This window comes from Schistocerca cancellata, chromosome 9 (assembly GCF_023864275.1).
Source record: "Schistocerca cancellata isolate TAMUIC-IGC-003103 chromosome 9, iqSchCanc2.1, whole genome shotgun sequence".
NCBI classification, from domain to species: Eukaryota; Metazoa; Arthropoda; class Insecta; order Orthoptera; family Acrididae; genus Schistocerca; species Schistocerca cancellata.
The window spans coordinates 249,946,742-249,962,445 of record NC_064634.1 but is presented as its reverse complement, the minus strand read 5'-3'; the positions used below and the strand labels follow the sequence as shown (position 1 = coordinate 249,962,445).

The following is a 15,704-nucleotide window of genomic DNA, read 5'->3' as shown; positions in this document are numbered from 1 at the left end:
TGTTATTCAAATTTTTATACAGCCATGTGTAGGAGGCTAGGGAGTGTGTCCAAACTACGTCACTGGCATGTTTCCACATTTCTGTGAAAACTTTTGTCTTCTCTGCATGCCTTCTAAATTTTCAGTTTCTTGAGTGCTGCTTCTTGGACAGGGGAAGGGGATGGTTTACGTCTTGTTGTTTCATCTTTGTTGGGGTGTTTGTAATATCTCAAAGTTTTGCAGGTTTCGAAAGTATACTGAATGCTTCTTCCATGATTTTGTTGGTTAGCATACAGCATTTCTCTGTATTCACTTCTCTGCATTACGACAGAAGTTGTCTCCCAAAGGTCTTGTAATATTCTCCTGCTGAGCTGATTAGATTTGCTGACAATTTGGCTGAATTATTTTCTGATTTTTATAAGGTTGGCAGCATTTTTTGTTTTTTACATCAATTTCATATGGGACTCAATTTTTCAGCCTGTTGTTTGCCTACTGGTATCAATACTTCTAAATCATCTGTTAATTTTATAATTCTTGTATGTTCTTGGGAATGGTTGTTTCTGATTAATTGGTTAATTCCTCTTCTCTTTGTTTTATTGTTATACATTATGTCCCTTTACTTCATATAATCAATTTACAAACCTGAAGATATTCATCTCAACATTACACTTTTTTTATCAAAGAAATATGAAATTTGACAGATACAGAGTCATTAATTCACCTCCTCATTACAATTCTTCTACACAATCTTACATACAAAAAAACTACAAGAAACTGAATTCAAAATTGTACCTCTCTGTCTCAACTTCCTTGAGCATTATATTAATAATCTTCTTTAAACAGTAACCATACAAGTAATAGCTTTTAAAACAACAGAAAGCGTCATGTACAAATAATTCAGTATGAATTTATCATTTAATTGGAGGGAGATCACCCTCCAACAGTGTGGAACCAACTGCTACACTAATCTGTGTTGCCAGCCAAAGGGTCATAAGTTTTTTAGTTGGTGCTGGCACAGCAATAAAACGAATCTGGTCACCTGGAACAAAAATGATGTTTAAACATGTACTCAAGGCTATTATAGGCTTCACTTGAGAAGTGCTGATTTTTTGCATAGTTTCTGAACAATAAAAAATGTTCTTGCATATCTTACAGTCAAATGAAAAAGGTTGTTTATATTTTGAACATGTAATACCACTGTTTCTTACATGTAAAATTAGCATTTGGTTCTTGACAATTCTGACAGCATACATGGGGGGTAATTACATACCCCAATAACTCTTTGAACTGGAGACAGTATTATAAAACGCAAACTTGGCAAAAGAAAGAAGAAAGTAAATGGGACAGAATGGTTGTAGGGATAAAGTCTTCAATTCCACAATCATAAAGCTACAAGACGAGCTAAAATGTAACAAGAATACTGATTTTGTGATCCATGTTAAACACCATATAACTAAAGTTATGACAACAAAAGAACAGTGCAATTGTATGTTCATAACCAAACACAGAAACAGTACAAGGGCAGTGTAACCCGTTGTTGAAATAGAATTGAATAAAAGATTAAAAGTAAAAAGATTCTGCAAATTACGTTTAAAAATGGTATTAATGTAAATCTTGATCAAGTATAAAATTTTTTCAATGACTTCTTTATAGTTATTGGATAAGTTGTTGTCGACATACCAGCCTGTAGGAAAAATGTCAATTTCAATGCTTCAAACAAACATACAATTGAAAACATTTAGTAATATCAGCACATTCCTGACAGTTCTCCTTGATACTAGAGCCTGAACAACACAATTATCAAACAGACAGGAAGATTTACTAACACAGTCCACCTATGAAATGATCACTCACACACGGACATTAAAATCTACAAAGTTTTATGAATATGAAAGTATCGTGACAATTTAAAATTTGTGCCAGACTGCAAAAGAAAACCCAGATTCTTGCTTTTCTCACACAGTTGACTCAAGAATTACACTAATAAAGCATGTCTCCAAACCTGACTTCAACTTTCATTGTCACTCATGTCAAAAAATAAAATGTGCTGTAAGACACATGCATGCGCCATGGATTAGTGAGTTCTCTTGCCAGATCTTCCCTATGCGGCTACCATAATTAATCAGTCTTTCCCTAGTATCGAGACAGGTGTTACAATGGTGCCTTTAATGCCTTTTATTACTGTGTGGCGCACATTTTTTACAAAGATATCCAGTTGTTCTTTGTTACAGAACATTTACAAATCAACAGCTGCAGAGCTACCTGTCACCAAGTTTGTAACAAAAGTTACTGTAATAATTCAGTTGCCAACAGTTGCTCTACTTGACATGTACTATGTTTTAACTAAATGGAAATGTCCTGTCTCCCAAATAAAACTACGTAGTAACTTTTAGCCTCGACTGTAAGGTGCCACAACATACTGTAATGAACCTGTGATTGTGTTCAGTCATGAGTGCCACACAGTGCAGAGGCCAGACACTGTTTTATACTTATGAGTGGATAAATTTGTTACCGACCCGTAATTTGCCTCATAAGTCTCATTGACACTCAACTACAAAAAACCTTAAGTACCTAATTAATAGGTTTGTTCAAAGAAAATAATGATATAGTACAACAACAAAGTCAAATTCACTTGTTTCTTTATTTGCATTTATTGCTTTAAACCAATCACAATTGACTTGTAATTAGTAACTGTTATCTCAAAGGTCATCACTTTACATATTCCACGAGTGGCTTAACAGAGTATCAGATTGACTGAAGTTTTGTGCACTATGATAATTTATAGACGTGCATATTACAGAAAATTACAAATTGGCAAAATATTAAGCTACTTCATTTTACATATTAACATAAGACAGAAAAATTAAAAGGGGCCAAGATACAAAACATAGTGAAATAAATTTGCTTAACTCGTAATTTTGTGATTACAAAACAGCCAAATTATTGGTACTATCTTATGGGAGAGCGTGTGCAGTGGTTCCCAAAGTGCGCAATAAAGTTCCTTGAAAGTCAAATTTTGTAATTGGAATAATTAACAGACTAAGCGGTTATTTTAGAGATAGTACACATCTTCAGAAACTGCAAAACCAGGGCAACAAAATTCATGCTGCTGCATTTTGGAAAAAAGTGCATTTTAAGAGTCTAATGCTTTAGAACACAAAAATTTTGAATATGAATAACTTTTGAGATATTACTTTTCAGAAAAAGTAAAATGTTTGTTGTAAAGAGGAGAATAGGAGCTTTCAAATTATAACAACCTAGAAAAAAAACGACTTTTGGCATCCTCACTTCACTTGACATGCAGGCATAGTATATCATGAATATTTATTTAAATAAAATGTTTGCAAAATAACCAAATGTCTATTGTCACTGGCAACTATTAAATAATATAGTGGGTAAAAAGGTTTAATGAAATAATGACTGAATAAGGATTTAGCAAAACAAGGATAATGGAATGTAGTTGAATTAAATCAGGAGATGGTGGGGGAATTAAATTAGGAATTCCGACACTTATTTAAAGTGCTAAATGAGTTTTGTTATTTGGGAAGTAAAATAACTGATGATGGCCAAAGTAGACTGGCAATGGCAAGAAATGTGTTTCCGAAGAAGAGAAATTTGCTAACATCGACTATAGTTAAGTGTCTGGAAGTCCTTTCTGAAAGTATTTATATGGAGTGTAGCCCTGTATGGAAGTGAAACATGAGGACGATAAACATTTTAGACAAGGAGAGAAAAGGAGCTTTTGAAATGTGGTGCTCACAAGAATGCTGAAGATTAGATGGGTAGATCATGTAACTAATGAGGAGTTACTGAATAGAACTGGGGACAAGAGAAATTTGTGGCAAAACTTAACTACAAGAAGGGATCGGTTGGTAGGACACATTCTGAGGCAAGGGATCACCAATTTAGTACTGGAGGGAAACATGAGAATAAAAATTGTTCTAACTGTCTCTCTGAGTCAAATCTTTGCAATCTGAGCTACAGATTGCCTATCACAGGTGAAAGACTCCAGAAGAATGTTTGACGTTGTTGCTGCAGGGCCTATACACAGACGAGGACAAAAAAAAAACACCAGATTTTTCCCGGTTAAAAATACGCCCTCTCCTGGATAAAAATATACTTTTTCCGCGTTAACTGACAGTATACTTTTCCTCGGAACTGTAAAACTTATCAATCCTTCAAATGGTTATGGTTTTATACACTGGCATAGAAATTCCCGGCACTTTAGAAAACGAAACTCACAGAAAAAACATGTTTTGGAAAGATTTCTGATGTGTAGCAACATGGACACTGCATATTTTCATATTACGATAGTATAAATTCCAATTTCACCAAACACCACGTTACTTTCCGAAGCATTGAAACCGAGATTGTGATGCGCTTTTGTTAGCCAGTCATAGCTCATGTCACGTGATCTCGCCATCTGATGACGGGGGATATTCAGAGCATAGGACATGTGATGTAGTCGGCCAATAGCAACATCACTTGGTAGTGCGAACAAACAAATAGGAAAAGTTAATGGTTTAAATTATTATACATACTGTTGCTACAAGAAAAGCAAAGCTTTCACATATAATGTTGGTCTTTTAGATTAACAAGCTGCAAGAGAAGCTAAGCTTTCACATATAATGTTTATCTTTTTTGCGTGTGTTGCACGTTAAGATATCACATAAATGTGCTAGTAAAATTTTTTAACAATAACATAAATATCTGATCTTCTGGGCTCCAAATTATTCTAGATGGTCGTCCTCAAAGAGATGATTTTTAAATGAGAGACAAGCACTCTGTGATTTAACACATTCATCACACATTCTCGTGCATAGTTCATCTTGTGTAAAAGGAAATTTATTCTGAAAGTGACGCTTTTCAAACAACCATTCACAATATTTTCCCGCAACCCATTAGAAATAGATTTGTTTCAGCACATTCCAGAGAGTGCCAGATGACAGGCATCACCATGCTTGCACTGCTATGACTACGCAGGCAACTCTTATGTTCGTGTGTGTACAACATTAAAAGAGCTCACATTATGTCATAAAAGAAACAAGACATTAAAGGATACTTCAAGAGCATCGGAATTTTGTGAACAATACTAATACGCATAAAGTACACACTCATATGTCCAGATACAGATGTAAATTTTCTTGGATACCAGTACTGTATCACCGCATGTTTGGTTCTTTATTATGGCATAATGCCACATGCGCTAGAAGATAGAAATGTGCATTTAAAATGCAATGAACACATGAAACTAGCCAATAGTGTGGAATTAAACATTTCGTTTCAAATAAATTGACTACCTCAGCAGAACAGATTAATAAAAGCCGAATTTCTTTAGCAAACCAACAAAAATAACTTCTTTGTTCTGCAAGGCAATTAATGCTTGACTGTCAGAAAGGCGGAAATAAAATAAAATACAATCTGAAAGTAATAACATATTTTAGCCTTCCGTAATTATGTGAATGTATTGTAATTCACATGATAGCTCCCGGTCACAGAAATATGTTTTGTTTTCATTTGACATGAGAGCAATAAACAAAAGAGGAAACAGCAAAATCACTAAATGTAAACAAGGGTCACGTGGACACTACCCACCTCCCCACTACAACTCAGACTGCTCTGTGTATCAGCCCTGGATCTACGATATTTCTGAACCGGGGCAACACTAGATGATAGCGCCCCCCAAGACTTTAAAACAATCGACTTTTCAAAAATATGTTCATTTTGTAGTGTGCATCTTTCTGAAGAGTCTGATAAACTTAAAACATATGTGTTAGAGGAAATGTAAGACATGTTATTTGGTTGTAAGTGTGCCTAAGTGCAGTGCCATGCCTCTTCACACAGCATTCTTCTATTGCACGTCACTGTATTTCACTCTGTGAAGTTCAAACGTGTAATATTTTGTAATGGATGCCATCAAACTATATTCAGGACAGTGGAAATTAAAATGTCCTGTGGTGCCTCTCCTGCTTCCAGTCAGCCAGTTTGACATCCTGCCCCACTGAAAAAAATTAACTCACAATTAATACTGGATGGGATTATTTGTAACCGGGAGCACAAGAACTCTTCATAACTTCTTGTTTTGTGTGACATAAAATTAAATATAGGATACATAAAACCAGTAAAGACAAGAGACAAGGAAGACAGTACACATTTCTTCACTCCTTAAGACCTAGCATTTTTTTCTCTCCAATCTTGCTACAGCTTTACATGGTGTGCTTTCCTTCCTGGGAAAGAATCTATTACCTCATAAAAGATCGTCAAACGTTTTGCTACATGAAAACTCAAAATGTCATTATGTAATACTGAAAAAACTAGTACACAACACTGGTGCAGTTTCTTGATCTAATTACATGTATTTTGTCACTATATGCTAGATAAAATGATATAGGTCTGCCTAATATTGCAGCAATTTCAACACACACCAAATGAACGAGACTGTTTCGGCACAAATGGTCATTTTTATAACACGACAGAATGTAATTCCCCAAGTACCAATATCAAATGCCTATTAGCCTTATTACAAGCAAAAAGTTTTATGTTAGGAAATAGTTTCACATTTAATTCATACGCTCTAACTTCTGAAGCACTTTTATATAAATTTGGAATCGTCATATTCTTCCACAATTTGTATGACATCTTCGTTTCTTCTCATTCCTCATTCTAACAAACAATCTTGTCATCACTAATTCTGTAACTTTTCCTGCCAGTGTCAAAACTTTTTCTCTGGTTAACTTCACTAACCCTGTTACGATCACCAGTTTAGTTATCCCATGCTTATTCTCTGGTTAGACGTTATTATGTGTTTGTACAATGCATTTTCCGCACTGCTCCCAGAATAGAACTTTAGCGGCTGTTAGTCGGGGATTGTACCACTGGCCCTTACTAGTGTGGCGGCTGGCCAAAAATTTTCTGTCAAAACTTCAATTTCTAGGATACACCGAGAAGAAAATTTGTAATCTTTCTTACCTGTTATTCCTGTTGGTCATTTATTTCCACTCTGGTAGTCTGAATCTATGGATTTCGCTAGTAATTATAACAATGCTGATCATTCACAAACCCAGTCAACCACATAAACAGCAACGGGCATTCACCCGATCAGCTTTATTTCGCTCAGCTCATATAGCCTTGTCCCCTTTGGTCTGCAGGAAAGTTTATTTCTAGATGTATCAGGGATTCCCCTGGCAGAGACATCACATACACTATGCACGCATTCAAAAATCAACTTATTCCTTCATAAATCAACTTAGAATCTGCTCAAAAACCAACAGGGATGCATTTCAAAATCATATGAATAATCGATAGACCAACGTGCTCTGGATGCTAGGCACTTTGTGAAACAAGGTCTTTTTCCTCAAAAATATTAATTTGCACCCCCCCTCCCCTCCCCTCCCCCCGAAATTGACGCCAGGGGAATAAAATTCAGTTTGCCCCCCACCCCCTAGATCTGGGCCTGATGTACATGCGTGAATCTGGCAGTGCCAGTAAAATTTTTCTCGGTAGCATCTGGCTGCCTGCTGCTATTGCTTATATAGCTAACTGCCAGGCTTCTGCAGCCAGACGCGGGAGAAGGTACTACTCAAACGCGACTTAACTGCACATATGCATGAGCCCGCTTGCAACTGCTCACATGAATCTAACGTAAGCAGTTGTGACATCGTGCTCATCTGAGGCAATTTGTTGTTATGAAGCACTGCATAGTCTTCCTAAAGCCTTCGACACATTTTGCTATTGACAGACGTTTATATGAGCACTGTGTTTTGTTGTTGTATATGGCACATTTCATTTATAACATAAGTTTTATTTTCGTTTTTTTTTCTGTCATTCATGTTTTATTGTTGCAGTATTATTCTGCAGGAGCGAGGTCCTTTGTCAGAGTATTGGTTCTTTCCAATCAAAATTACAAAAATTTAACTGAAACAATGAAAAATTCCCGGGTTTTCTGGTTTTCTCCTCGATGAAAAAATTCCTTGATTTTTCCTGGATCTCCCAGTTGTCCCAGGTCGTATACACCCTGCGCTGGAAATTACTTTGGTTCAACTGTATATTTCCATTCTGCATTACAGACTTTTATTTTCATGTGAGCAAGTGACTTGCAGTTAGAATGTTAGTCTTTGAACACTCTAGTTATTTCATCTTACGTAGTTAAAAAAACGTTAAAATGCCTGGTTACCTTCAACAGATGAAGCGAACAGCCAAAACACAGATTTTTAAACGGAGAGAGTTGAATTTTGTACATGTTCACTGTTTTTGCAGCTCTGTTATAGTTGATTTAATTCTAAGAGATGTTAAATGAGCATTCTTGTTGTTGCTGCATTATAGCTTACTCATATTTTCAGTTTTTGTGTACTGGCTGTCTATCGGTAAACTTGAGAAAGAAAGTAAAGTTTACACATGTTCTCTTTCTACTGCAGTATTACATAAATCACATAAACAGCGATGTGTTTAACTCACTGACTAAGTATTAAATGTCTCACCTTCTTTGAAGATTTCTTGAAGGTTGTGTGTTGTTAGTTTCAAGCCAAAAAGGAAAGCAACACTACGATGAAAAAGCATACTCTCCCAATGATTATGACGCAGAGATATCAGTGCCAATCCATATTCTTCATTAAGTATTTCAATGATGCGACCATACCCTTTGATAAAAGGTGATTTAGGGTTGAAGGCAGCCTGAAAGAGTTAACACCAACAACAAAATAAAAAAACTAAAATAATATAGCACATTACAATCAAATCAAATGCATATGCCAGAAAATAAATTGTCGATTAATGGATTGTTGCCGATTTTTAACATATATTCTACATTTTTTTGTTTTTATTGTGCTCACTGTAAACTGATCATGGAGGCAAGCAGCATGTGGTACTCACCACAAACCACCTTTGGTCGGTTACCACCAAATTCCACAAGATGGTTGGCCGAGGAAACATTAAAAGTAGGCACAGCAAATGTTTTCAAGGAAGTATGTCCATAACACAACAGTGGGACATCAAAAGGATCTTTAAATGAATTCTAATGATAATTCTGAAACTTTCTATGTGCAACTAACTGAAGGTACGTATCAGATGTCTAGACGATTTGGAGAACCCATTTTGTTCAAAATATTCCAAAAACTGACTTAGCTATCTTCTTCAGCTGCCCCATGCACTAGTCTGCTGTGTGCTTGCTGCCTTGGACTCCAGCCTTAATGTGAATGATGTTACACCTAGTTTTACAACCAGGTTTGATTCACTAAGATTTCCCAGCTCTGAGACGTGAGATAATGAGCAAGATCTTAACACTATGAGAACTGAATTTACACCTTGCCCCAACTGAAAACCCTGTCTCTATTTACAAGACTTTAACAATCTATGATAGACACAATTATAATGTATCAGAGACTAGGAGCCTGTACCATAATTCTGGGTTTAGTTTTCTAATTCCTTTTCAGATTTGATTTCTTCTAAAGGCACTGTTTATTTTAGATGCACCACCTGCTTGATTTGTTAACCTAATAACCCACTCCTTTGGAACACTATTTGAATGGATCTCTAATTCAGCAAGGGTCTCTTAATCCAACAGTGCTGTACAGTCCGGAGTCCTCAGCATTGCATTTATTTCTGACAAACGATGATGTTTTGCAGCATGGAGAGAGAGGATGAGGTGAATGGATTTTCTCTACATAGTGATGAAGGGATCAAACTGTTCCTCCTAACTAATTAATCAAGTTTTAGGGTGTAGATGTTAAGGCAATCAAGTTATACACACATCAAAAAAAGTTTCGCAACACCTCAATTCCGAGAGTTATGAAAGCTGTACAGAAACGGGAATAGAGATCAATATAAACAATATTTCCGACCTTTTTATTGCTCATAAAAATCGCACATTGCATGTTGTACCACCATACAACGAGACCTTCAGAAGTGGTGGTCCAGATTGCTGTTCACACTGATACCTTTAATACTCAGTAACATGTCCTCTTGCACTGGTGCATGCCTGAGCTGTGCGTGGCTCATGTTCATGCCATCTCTTATTTAACATCCTGTTTTTGGCGTACTGCCACCTCATTAGGTTAGTTTCAATTACTTGTGTCACCGAGTTGCTGTTTTGCCTGTCCATGAGCGGCACAGCAGCGCTATCAATATAAGCCCTGCCGTATTATCTTTGCGGCACTGCTATTACTTCCTGGTCGTCATGTGTCTTGCTGTGAGTTTGAACGTGCCAGCAGTGGGGTTCGGACCTGGCAGTTGGACAGTTCGGATGTGGCAGAAGTTTGGTCGAGTTGGAACGGGAGTGAGGTTCGGATAGCCATGATTCACCCAACCTCTGCCAGCACACATGGCTCGAGTGGAGACGGTCTTGGTTGATCGTCGGTTGGTCATCTTACCGGATAACGTGTATTTACTCGCCGATCGCTTATGGGTTGGCGGAGTCAGTCGGTTGGCGTGGAACAGCGAGGAATTCTTGGCAGGGCATAGTTTGGCTGGGCCCACTGGCGGTCTCTATGCAGAGTGTGTGGTGCTGTTCCCATTGCTACAAGGTCCGTGGCTCACTGACCCTGGACACAAAAGTTGAGTTTTGATTTGGCCTACCAGCAAGTCAAGACTGTTCACATTGTGTCGTTTGGAGTTCGTTGTCGGCTGTTGGGATATGATCGCGAGCAACAGTGTGGTTTTCAAGTTGGAAAATTCTATCCACCCTCTGGTGGAGTTTCACTGCATTCGGTTATTTGAATTGAAGTGCACCAGCGGAATTTTCTGCCTTGTGGCTGTTAACGTTCCGGTTACCTGGCCTGGCCGTTGACGTAAATTTCAGGCAGTGTAGTTTCCTCATCGTGTTGTTGTTGCCCAGCACTGTGTGTAGTTTGACAGCTTCATGTATGATTGGTTGTGGGCACCAGTATCTTCTACGTTGTTCTGTTGAACTCCCTGTTGTGCCCTGGTTGGGTGAAGTGGAAGTTATCTTGTCGGTGGGTTCGTTGACTGTTGGTTGGTTGGGTTGTCGTCGGATCATGAATGGTTGGCCCGACTGCCTGTCTCACCTAAACGAGCGTTAGTGTTTGAAATACAGGCCGACTTTCGAACATCTGAGCACCCTTGGGTTCTTGTTGTTTGTACTTGTACGGCTTCTAGCCGATATTATTATAATTTTTTTTAAGGTCTTCAGACTTGTTTAAAGTACTGTTTCATGTAAGCCCTTTGGCATTTTAAAACTTTTAATGTTGTTGAATTTTAAGCCTTTGGCCTTCAGCCGATTTTGAGTTTGAGCTCTTTTGCTCTTAAGGCCTTCAGCCTAAATTAAAGAACTGTTTCACATAAGGCCTTTGCTATTTAAAAAAGTTTAATGTTATGGAGTTTTAAATTAGGCCTTCGGCCGATTTGAATTTAATTTGTTTACTTCAGCCCAACTAAAGGACTGTTTTCAGATAACACTTGCCTGTTAAATTTCTGATTATGCTTGCATTTTAAGTTATTGGCCTTCAGCCATTTTTAAATTAAAGTGGTTTTCAGCCGGTAATTAAGTCCCAAGGATTAAAAAAAATTGGAATCTTGTAATGTTTGATCAAATAATAAAGTTGTACGTTCGAGTGAAGCTGACAGCCATTATTTTGGCCCCTTTCCACAATTTATACTATCTGTCCTGTCCTGCTGGATTAGCAGGGCATCTCAATGCCTGTATTCATTGTGGCATACTATCCACGAGTTCATGGTGGCACTGTCGGTCCAGATTGTCCCACTCCTCAACGGCGATTCACCATAGATCCCTCAGAGTGGTTGGTGGGTCACATAATCCATAAAGAGCCCTTTTCAGTCCATCCCAGGAATGTTCAATAGGGTTCATGTCTGGAGAACATGCTGGCCACTCTAGTCGAGCAATGTCTTTATTCTAAAGGAAGTCATTCACAAGATGTGCATGATGGGGCGTGAATTGTCGTACATGAAGATGAATGCCTCACCAATATGTTGCTGATATGGTTGCACTATCGGTCGGATGATGGCATTCATGTATCATACAGCCGTTACAGCACCTTCCATGACCAACAGCGGTGTATGTTGGTCCCACACAATGCCACCCCAAAACAGCAGGGAACCTCCACTTTGCTGCACTCGCTGGACAGTGTGTCTAAGGTGTTCACAGCCTGACTGGGTTGCCTCCAAACACGTCTCCGACAACTGTCTGGTTGAAGGCATATGCAACACTCGTCGGTGAAGAGAACATGATGCTAATCCTGAGCAGTCCATTCGGCATGTTGTTGAGCCCATCTGTACCGCACTGCATGGTGTCAGGGTTGCAAAGATGGACCTCGCCATGGACGTCACGAGTGAAATTGCGCATCATGCAGCCTATTGCGCATAGTTTGAGTCGTAACATAACGTCCTGTGGCTGCACGAAAATCATTATTCAACATGGTGGTGGTGCTGCCATAGTTCCTCTGAGCCATAATCCATAGGTAGCGGTCATCCACAGGAGTAGTAGTCCTTGGGCGACCTGAGCGAGGCATGTTATCAACTTTCTGTCTCTCTGTATCTCCTCCATGTCCACACAACATCGCTTTGGTTCACTCCGAGATGCCTGGACACTTCCCCAGTTGAGAGCCCTTCCTGGCACAAAGTAACAATGTGGATGTGATCAAACCACGGTATTGACCTTCTAGGCATGGTTTAACTACACACAACATGAGCCATGTACCTCCTTCCTGGTAGAATGACTGGAACTGATTGGCTGTCGGATCTCCTCTATCTAATAGGCACTGCTCATGCATAGTTGTTTACATCTTTGGACAGGTTTAGTAACATCACTGAACAGTCAAAGGGACTGTGTCTGTAGTACAATATCCACAGTCAACGTTTATCTTCAAAAGTTCTGGGAACCGGGGTGATGCAAAACTCTTCTTGGTGTGTGCATTATTGCCAATTTGTACGTGGGTGCACCAACGTTACTAACTACTAGTATTAGAGCAATACTTCCTAGTGTCCACCACACAGTAACAGTTTTACACATGTTGTAGTTAGTAACATTAATTCACTCCTCTACCAGCAGATGCTCATTCATACACGATATGAATACAACAGCAAACACAACATTTGTAACCCTGCTGAATTTGAACACCACATCAGTCAATTGCAGCTCTGAGATTCGTACATTACACTTTGTTTTAATGTCCTCAGTTATGCAAGAAATACCTTTGGTATCCTTGGAGCTAACTGCTGAAAAGTTTGTTGAATCCTACACTAAACTCTTCTAGCAGACAATGACATCACAATATTTATTGTTTGACAAGATACTCTTAGTAAGAATATATTAATGTAACTGGCAAAATTCACAACCTCTTAGAACACCTAAACTCTATCGATCACATCAGCGTTTGTGACAGTGTACCACCTACATTTTGTTAATATATTGGTTAAGAGAAAAGGTTAGGGTTTAAGGCCCCATTGACAAAGAGGTCAGTTATGTTGAGCACATAATTGGTTTTTAACACAGTTAGGGAAGGAAAGCAGACCTGTGAAAAGAAACCATTCAAGTGTTTCCCTTGAGCGATACAGCAGTCAACAGAGAATGTAAACTAGGATGACCACCAGACAGGGATTTGAATCATGCTCTTCATGAAAGTGATTCCAGTGTAAGGGGATGGAAGCATGCTCTTCATGAATGCGACTGCAGTGTAACGAGCAGATGAAGCACTTCACTCAATCACTGCTGAAGGATGGTCTCAGCTTTAGGAAATGACTTGGCTGCAGATCATGAATCTCTGTCCAGCTTTCAAGTTTTTCGCCACTCTTAATCTCTGTATCCCCAAGATGTACTTTGACAGTTGTAATCACTGACAATTAAGTGTATGCCCTGTTAATTGAAGTTGATGGGTTCTTCAAACATGAAGTTGACACTTGGAGGCTTGTATATAGAAGCTTCGGAATATACACTGAAAGAATCTTGAAGTTATCTCCTTCAGTCAGTGAGGTTGATGAGAATATCAGGTTTGCTTTCGTGATGATGGCACTGCCATGGAACCTCCCCAGAACCAACTCTGTACCTGTGTTTTTGGCTGATGACTGTTGCAGACTCGGTGAGCCTTTTGAACTATCAGGATGTTTGTCACATTTACATTCCTTACACAAATCAGCCAATAAGGCCTCCTTGACACAACAAATCCCTTGATGTTTATCAAGACCATAAAAAGTGGCATTGAAAATGACCCTTTAGGGAGATTACTGCTTCTCTGTTGACTGTTGGTGGAGGAATCGACCACTGCTAATAAACAACACTGCCCATGGTGCACTCAACTGTACTGCTATTTCATGGTGTAATTTATACAGTCACTGGGGATGCTGCTTCTGTGCTCTCCCAGAGGGTCACTAATCTGTCATAAGCAAACTAAATTGCTGAGAAATCAGCAGACTCCTACAAAGTGCGTCATGTAATGCATTTCATTTCCACTAACAGCAACAAAATCTGTGATATTATTCTCATGCATGCTGTTAGATCATAAAATCAACTTAACCTAATATTTTAACAGCTCTCCTTGCTACTATCTTCATATGATACACAGCAAGAGCATCTCCTCTGAAAACAGTGGCCAGATGATACTACGTTTTTTCAGGATTTGGCAGCAAATGTGAAAAGAATACCCATAATTAGTACAATGGAAAAATCTATGTAGTCACAATTAAATGTATGCTTTCTAATCTCATAGACAATTTAGGGCTCCAAAAGCCGGCATATGCCACATTCTGTGAAAATGTGACATAGCATATGTTGAACGGCCAATCAAAACAGGTGCAACAGTCAAGGAGATGCCAACGTGGACTTTCCAGTGTTTGTATTGAACAGCAGTCACACGCAAGACTGAAACAGTCAAGCAAATCACAAGCTGCCAAGCAATAGCTGGAATATAATTACAAAAGATATGCAATAAGACCAGTATTGTGATGTTGCCTCCAAATTTCTGGAACAATGAAAGTAAGGAGTCTATGGCAGCAGACATTATAGGAGGCTCAGGAATTTGTATTTAAGTAAGGCATGGGGTCATGCATTCATTTCAATAAGACATCATGATGTCATCTGTTAAAGATGTGGAAATTCATGTAATCAAATATGCATCAAAGGGTGTAGCAATCACTGAGGGTAAAACTCTGCTATAAGAAGCTACACTAGCCAAACATCAAAGTCTGGCCACTGATTGGAGCATACGGAAAAGACGGGTGAGATATTTGTTGAAATACTGTACAAAAAGTAGAACTGTCACTTGGCTGGAAAGCAAAACCCTTTCTACTAAGTAAGACTGTAATTTTAAGACCAATCCATGATATAGTTCTAATGGAACTGCTGAACTAACTAAGGAGTAGTTAAGTAGAAGTTTACATTGCAGTCAGTTATACTGGCAACAAATAATGTCTTAGTATAAATACATGTGAAACTCATAAACAGAAATTGCAAGAATCAATTGTATTAAATGTAAAAGATCAAGTTCTCCTAGCAAAATATTCTTAAATACAAAATATGACAGTATATATGTGATGTGTTACAATAGTGAAAGGAACCTGTGGCCACTGTAGACAGTGTTACAAGTTCCTCCAAAAAAAAATTGTAACACAACTCACACAAAAATGCCATACTAACAAATGTAAATCCACCTGCTGATGGAGGTTTAAACCTTTGAAACGTATTGTGAAGAGAAATAAACAGTGATTGGTAACAGTAAACTTGTTGTTTTATTTAGTTCTACAATTGACTTGAAATGAAACTG

General features: G+C 38.3%; 1 protein-coding gene across 1 annotated transcript in view; it reads right to left on the bottom strand.

Moving 5' to 3' along the window:
* Positions 1 to 555: 555 nt before the first annotated feature.
* The window catches only part of LOC126101358 (uncharacterized), a 37,376-nt gene continuing 22,227 nt past the window's right edge, over positions 556 to 15,704 (bottom strand). The window contains exons 3-4 of the mRNA XM_049912026.1: positions 8,457 to 8,649; positions 556 to 1,018 (exon numbers count right to left, since the gene is read on the bottom strand). Of these exons, the coding sequence (XP_049767983.1) occupies positions 891 to 1,018; positions 8,457 to 8,649 (321 nt within the window). The 3' untranslated portion in view covers positions 556 to 890. The remainder of the gene's footprint in view (positions 1,019 to 8,456; positions 8,650 to 15,704) is intronic.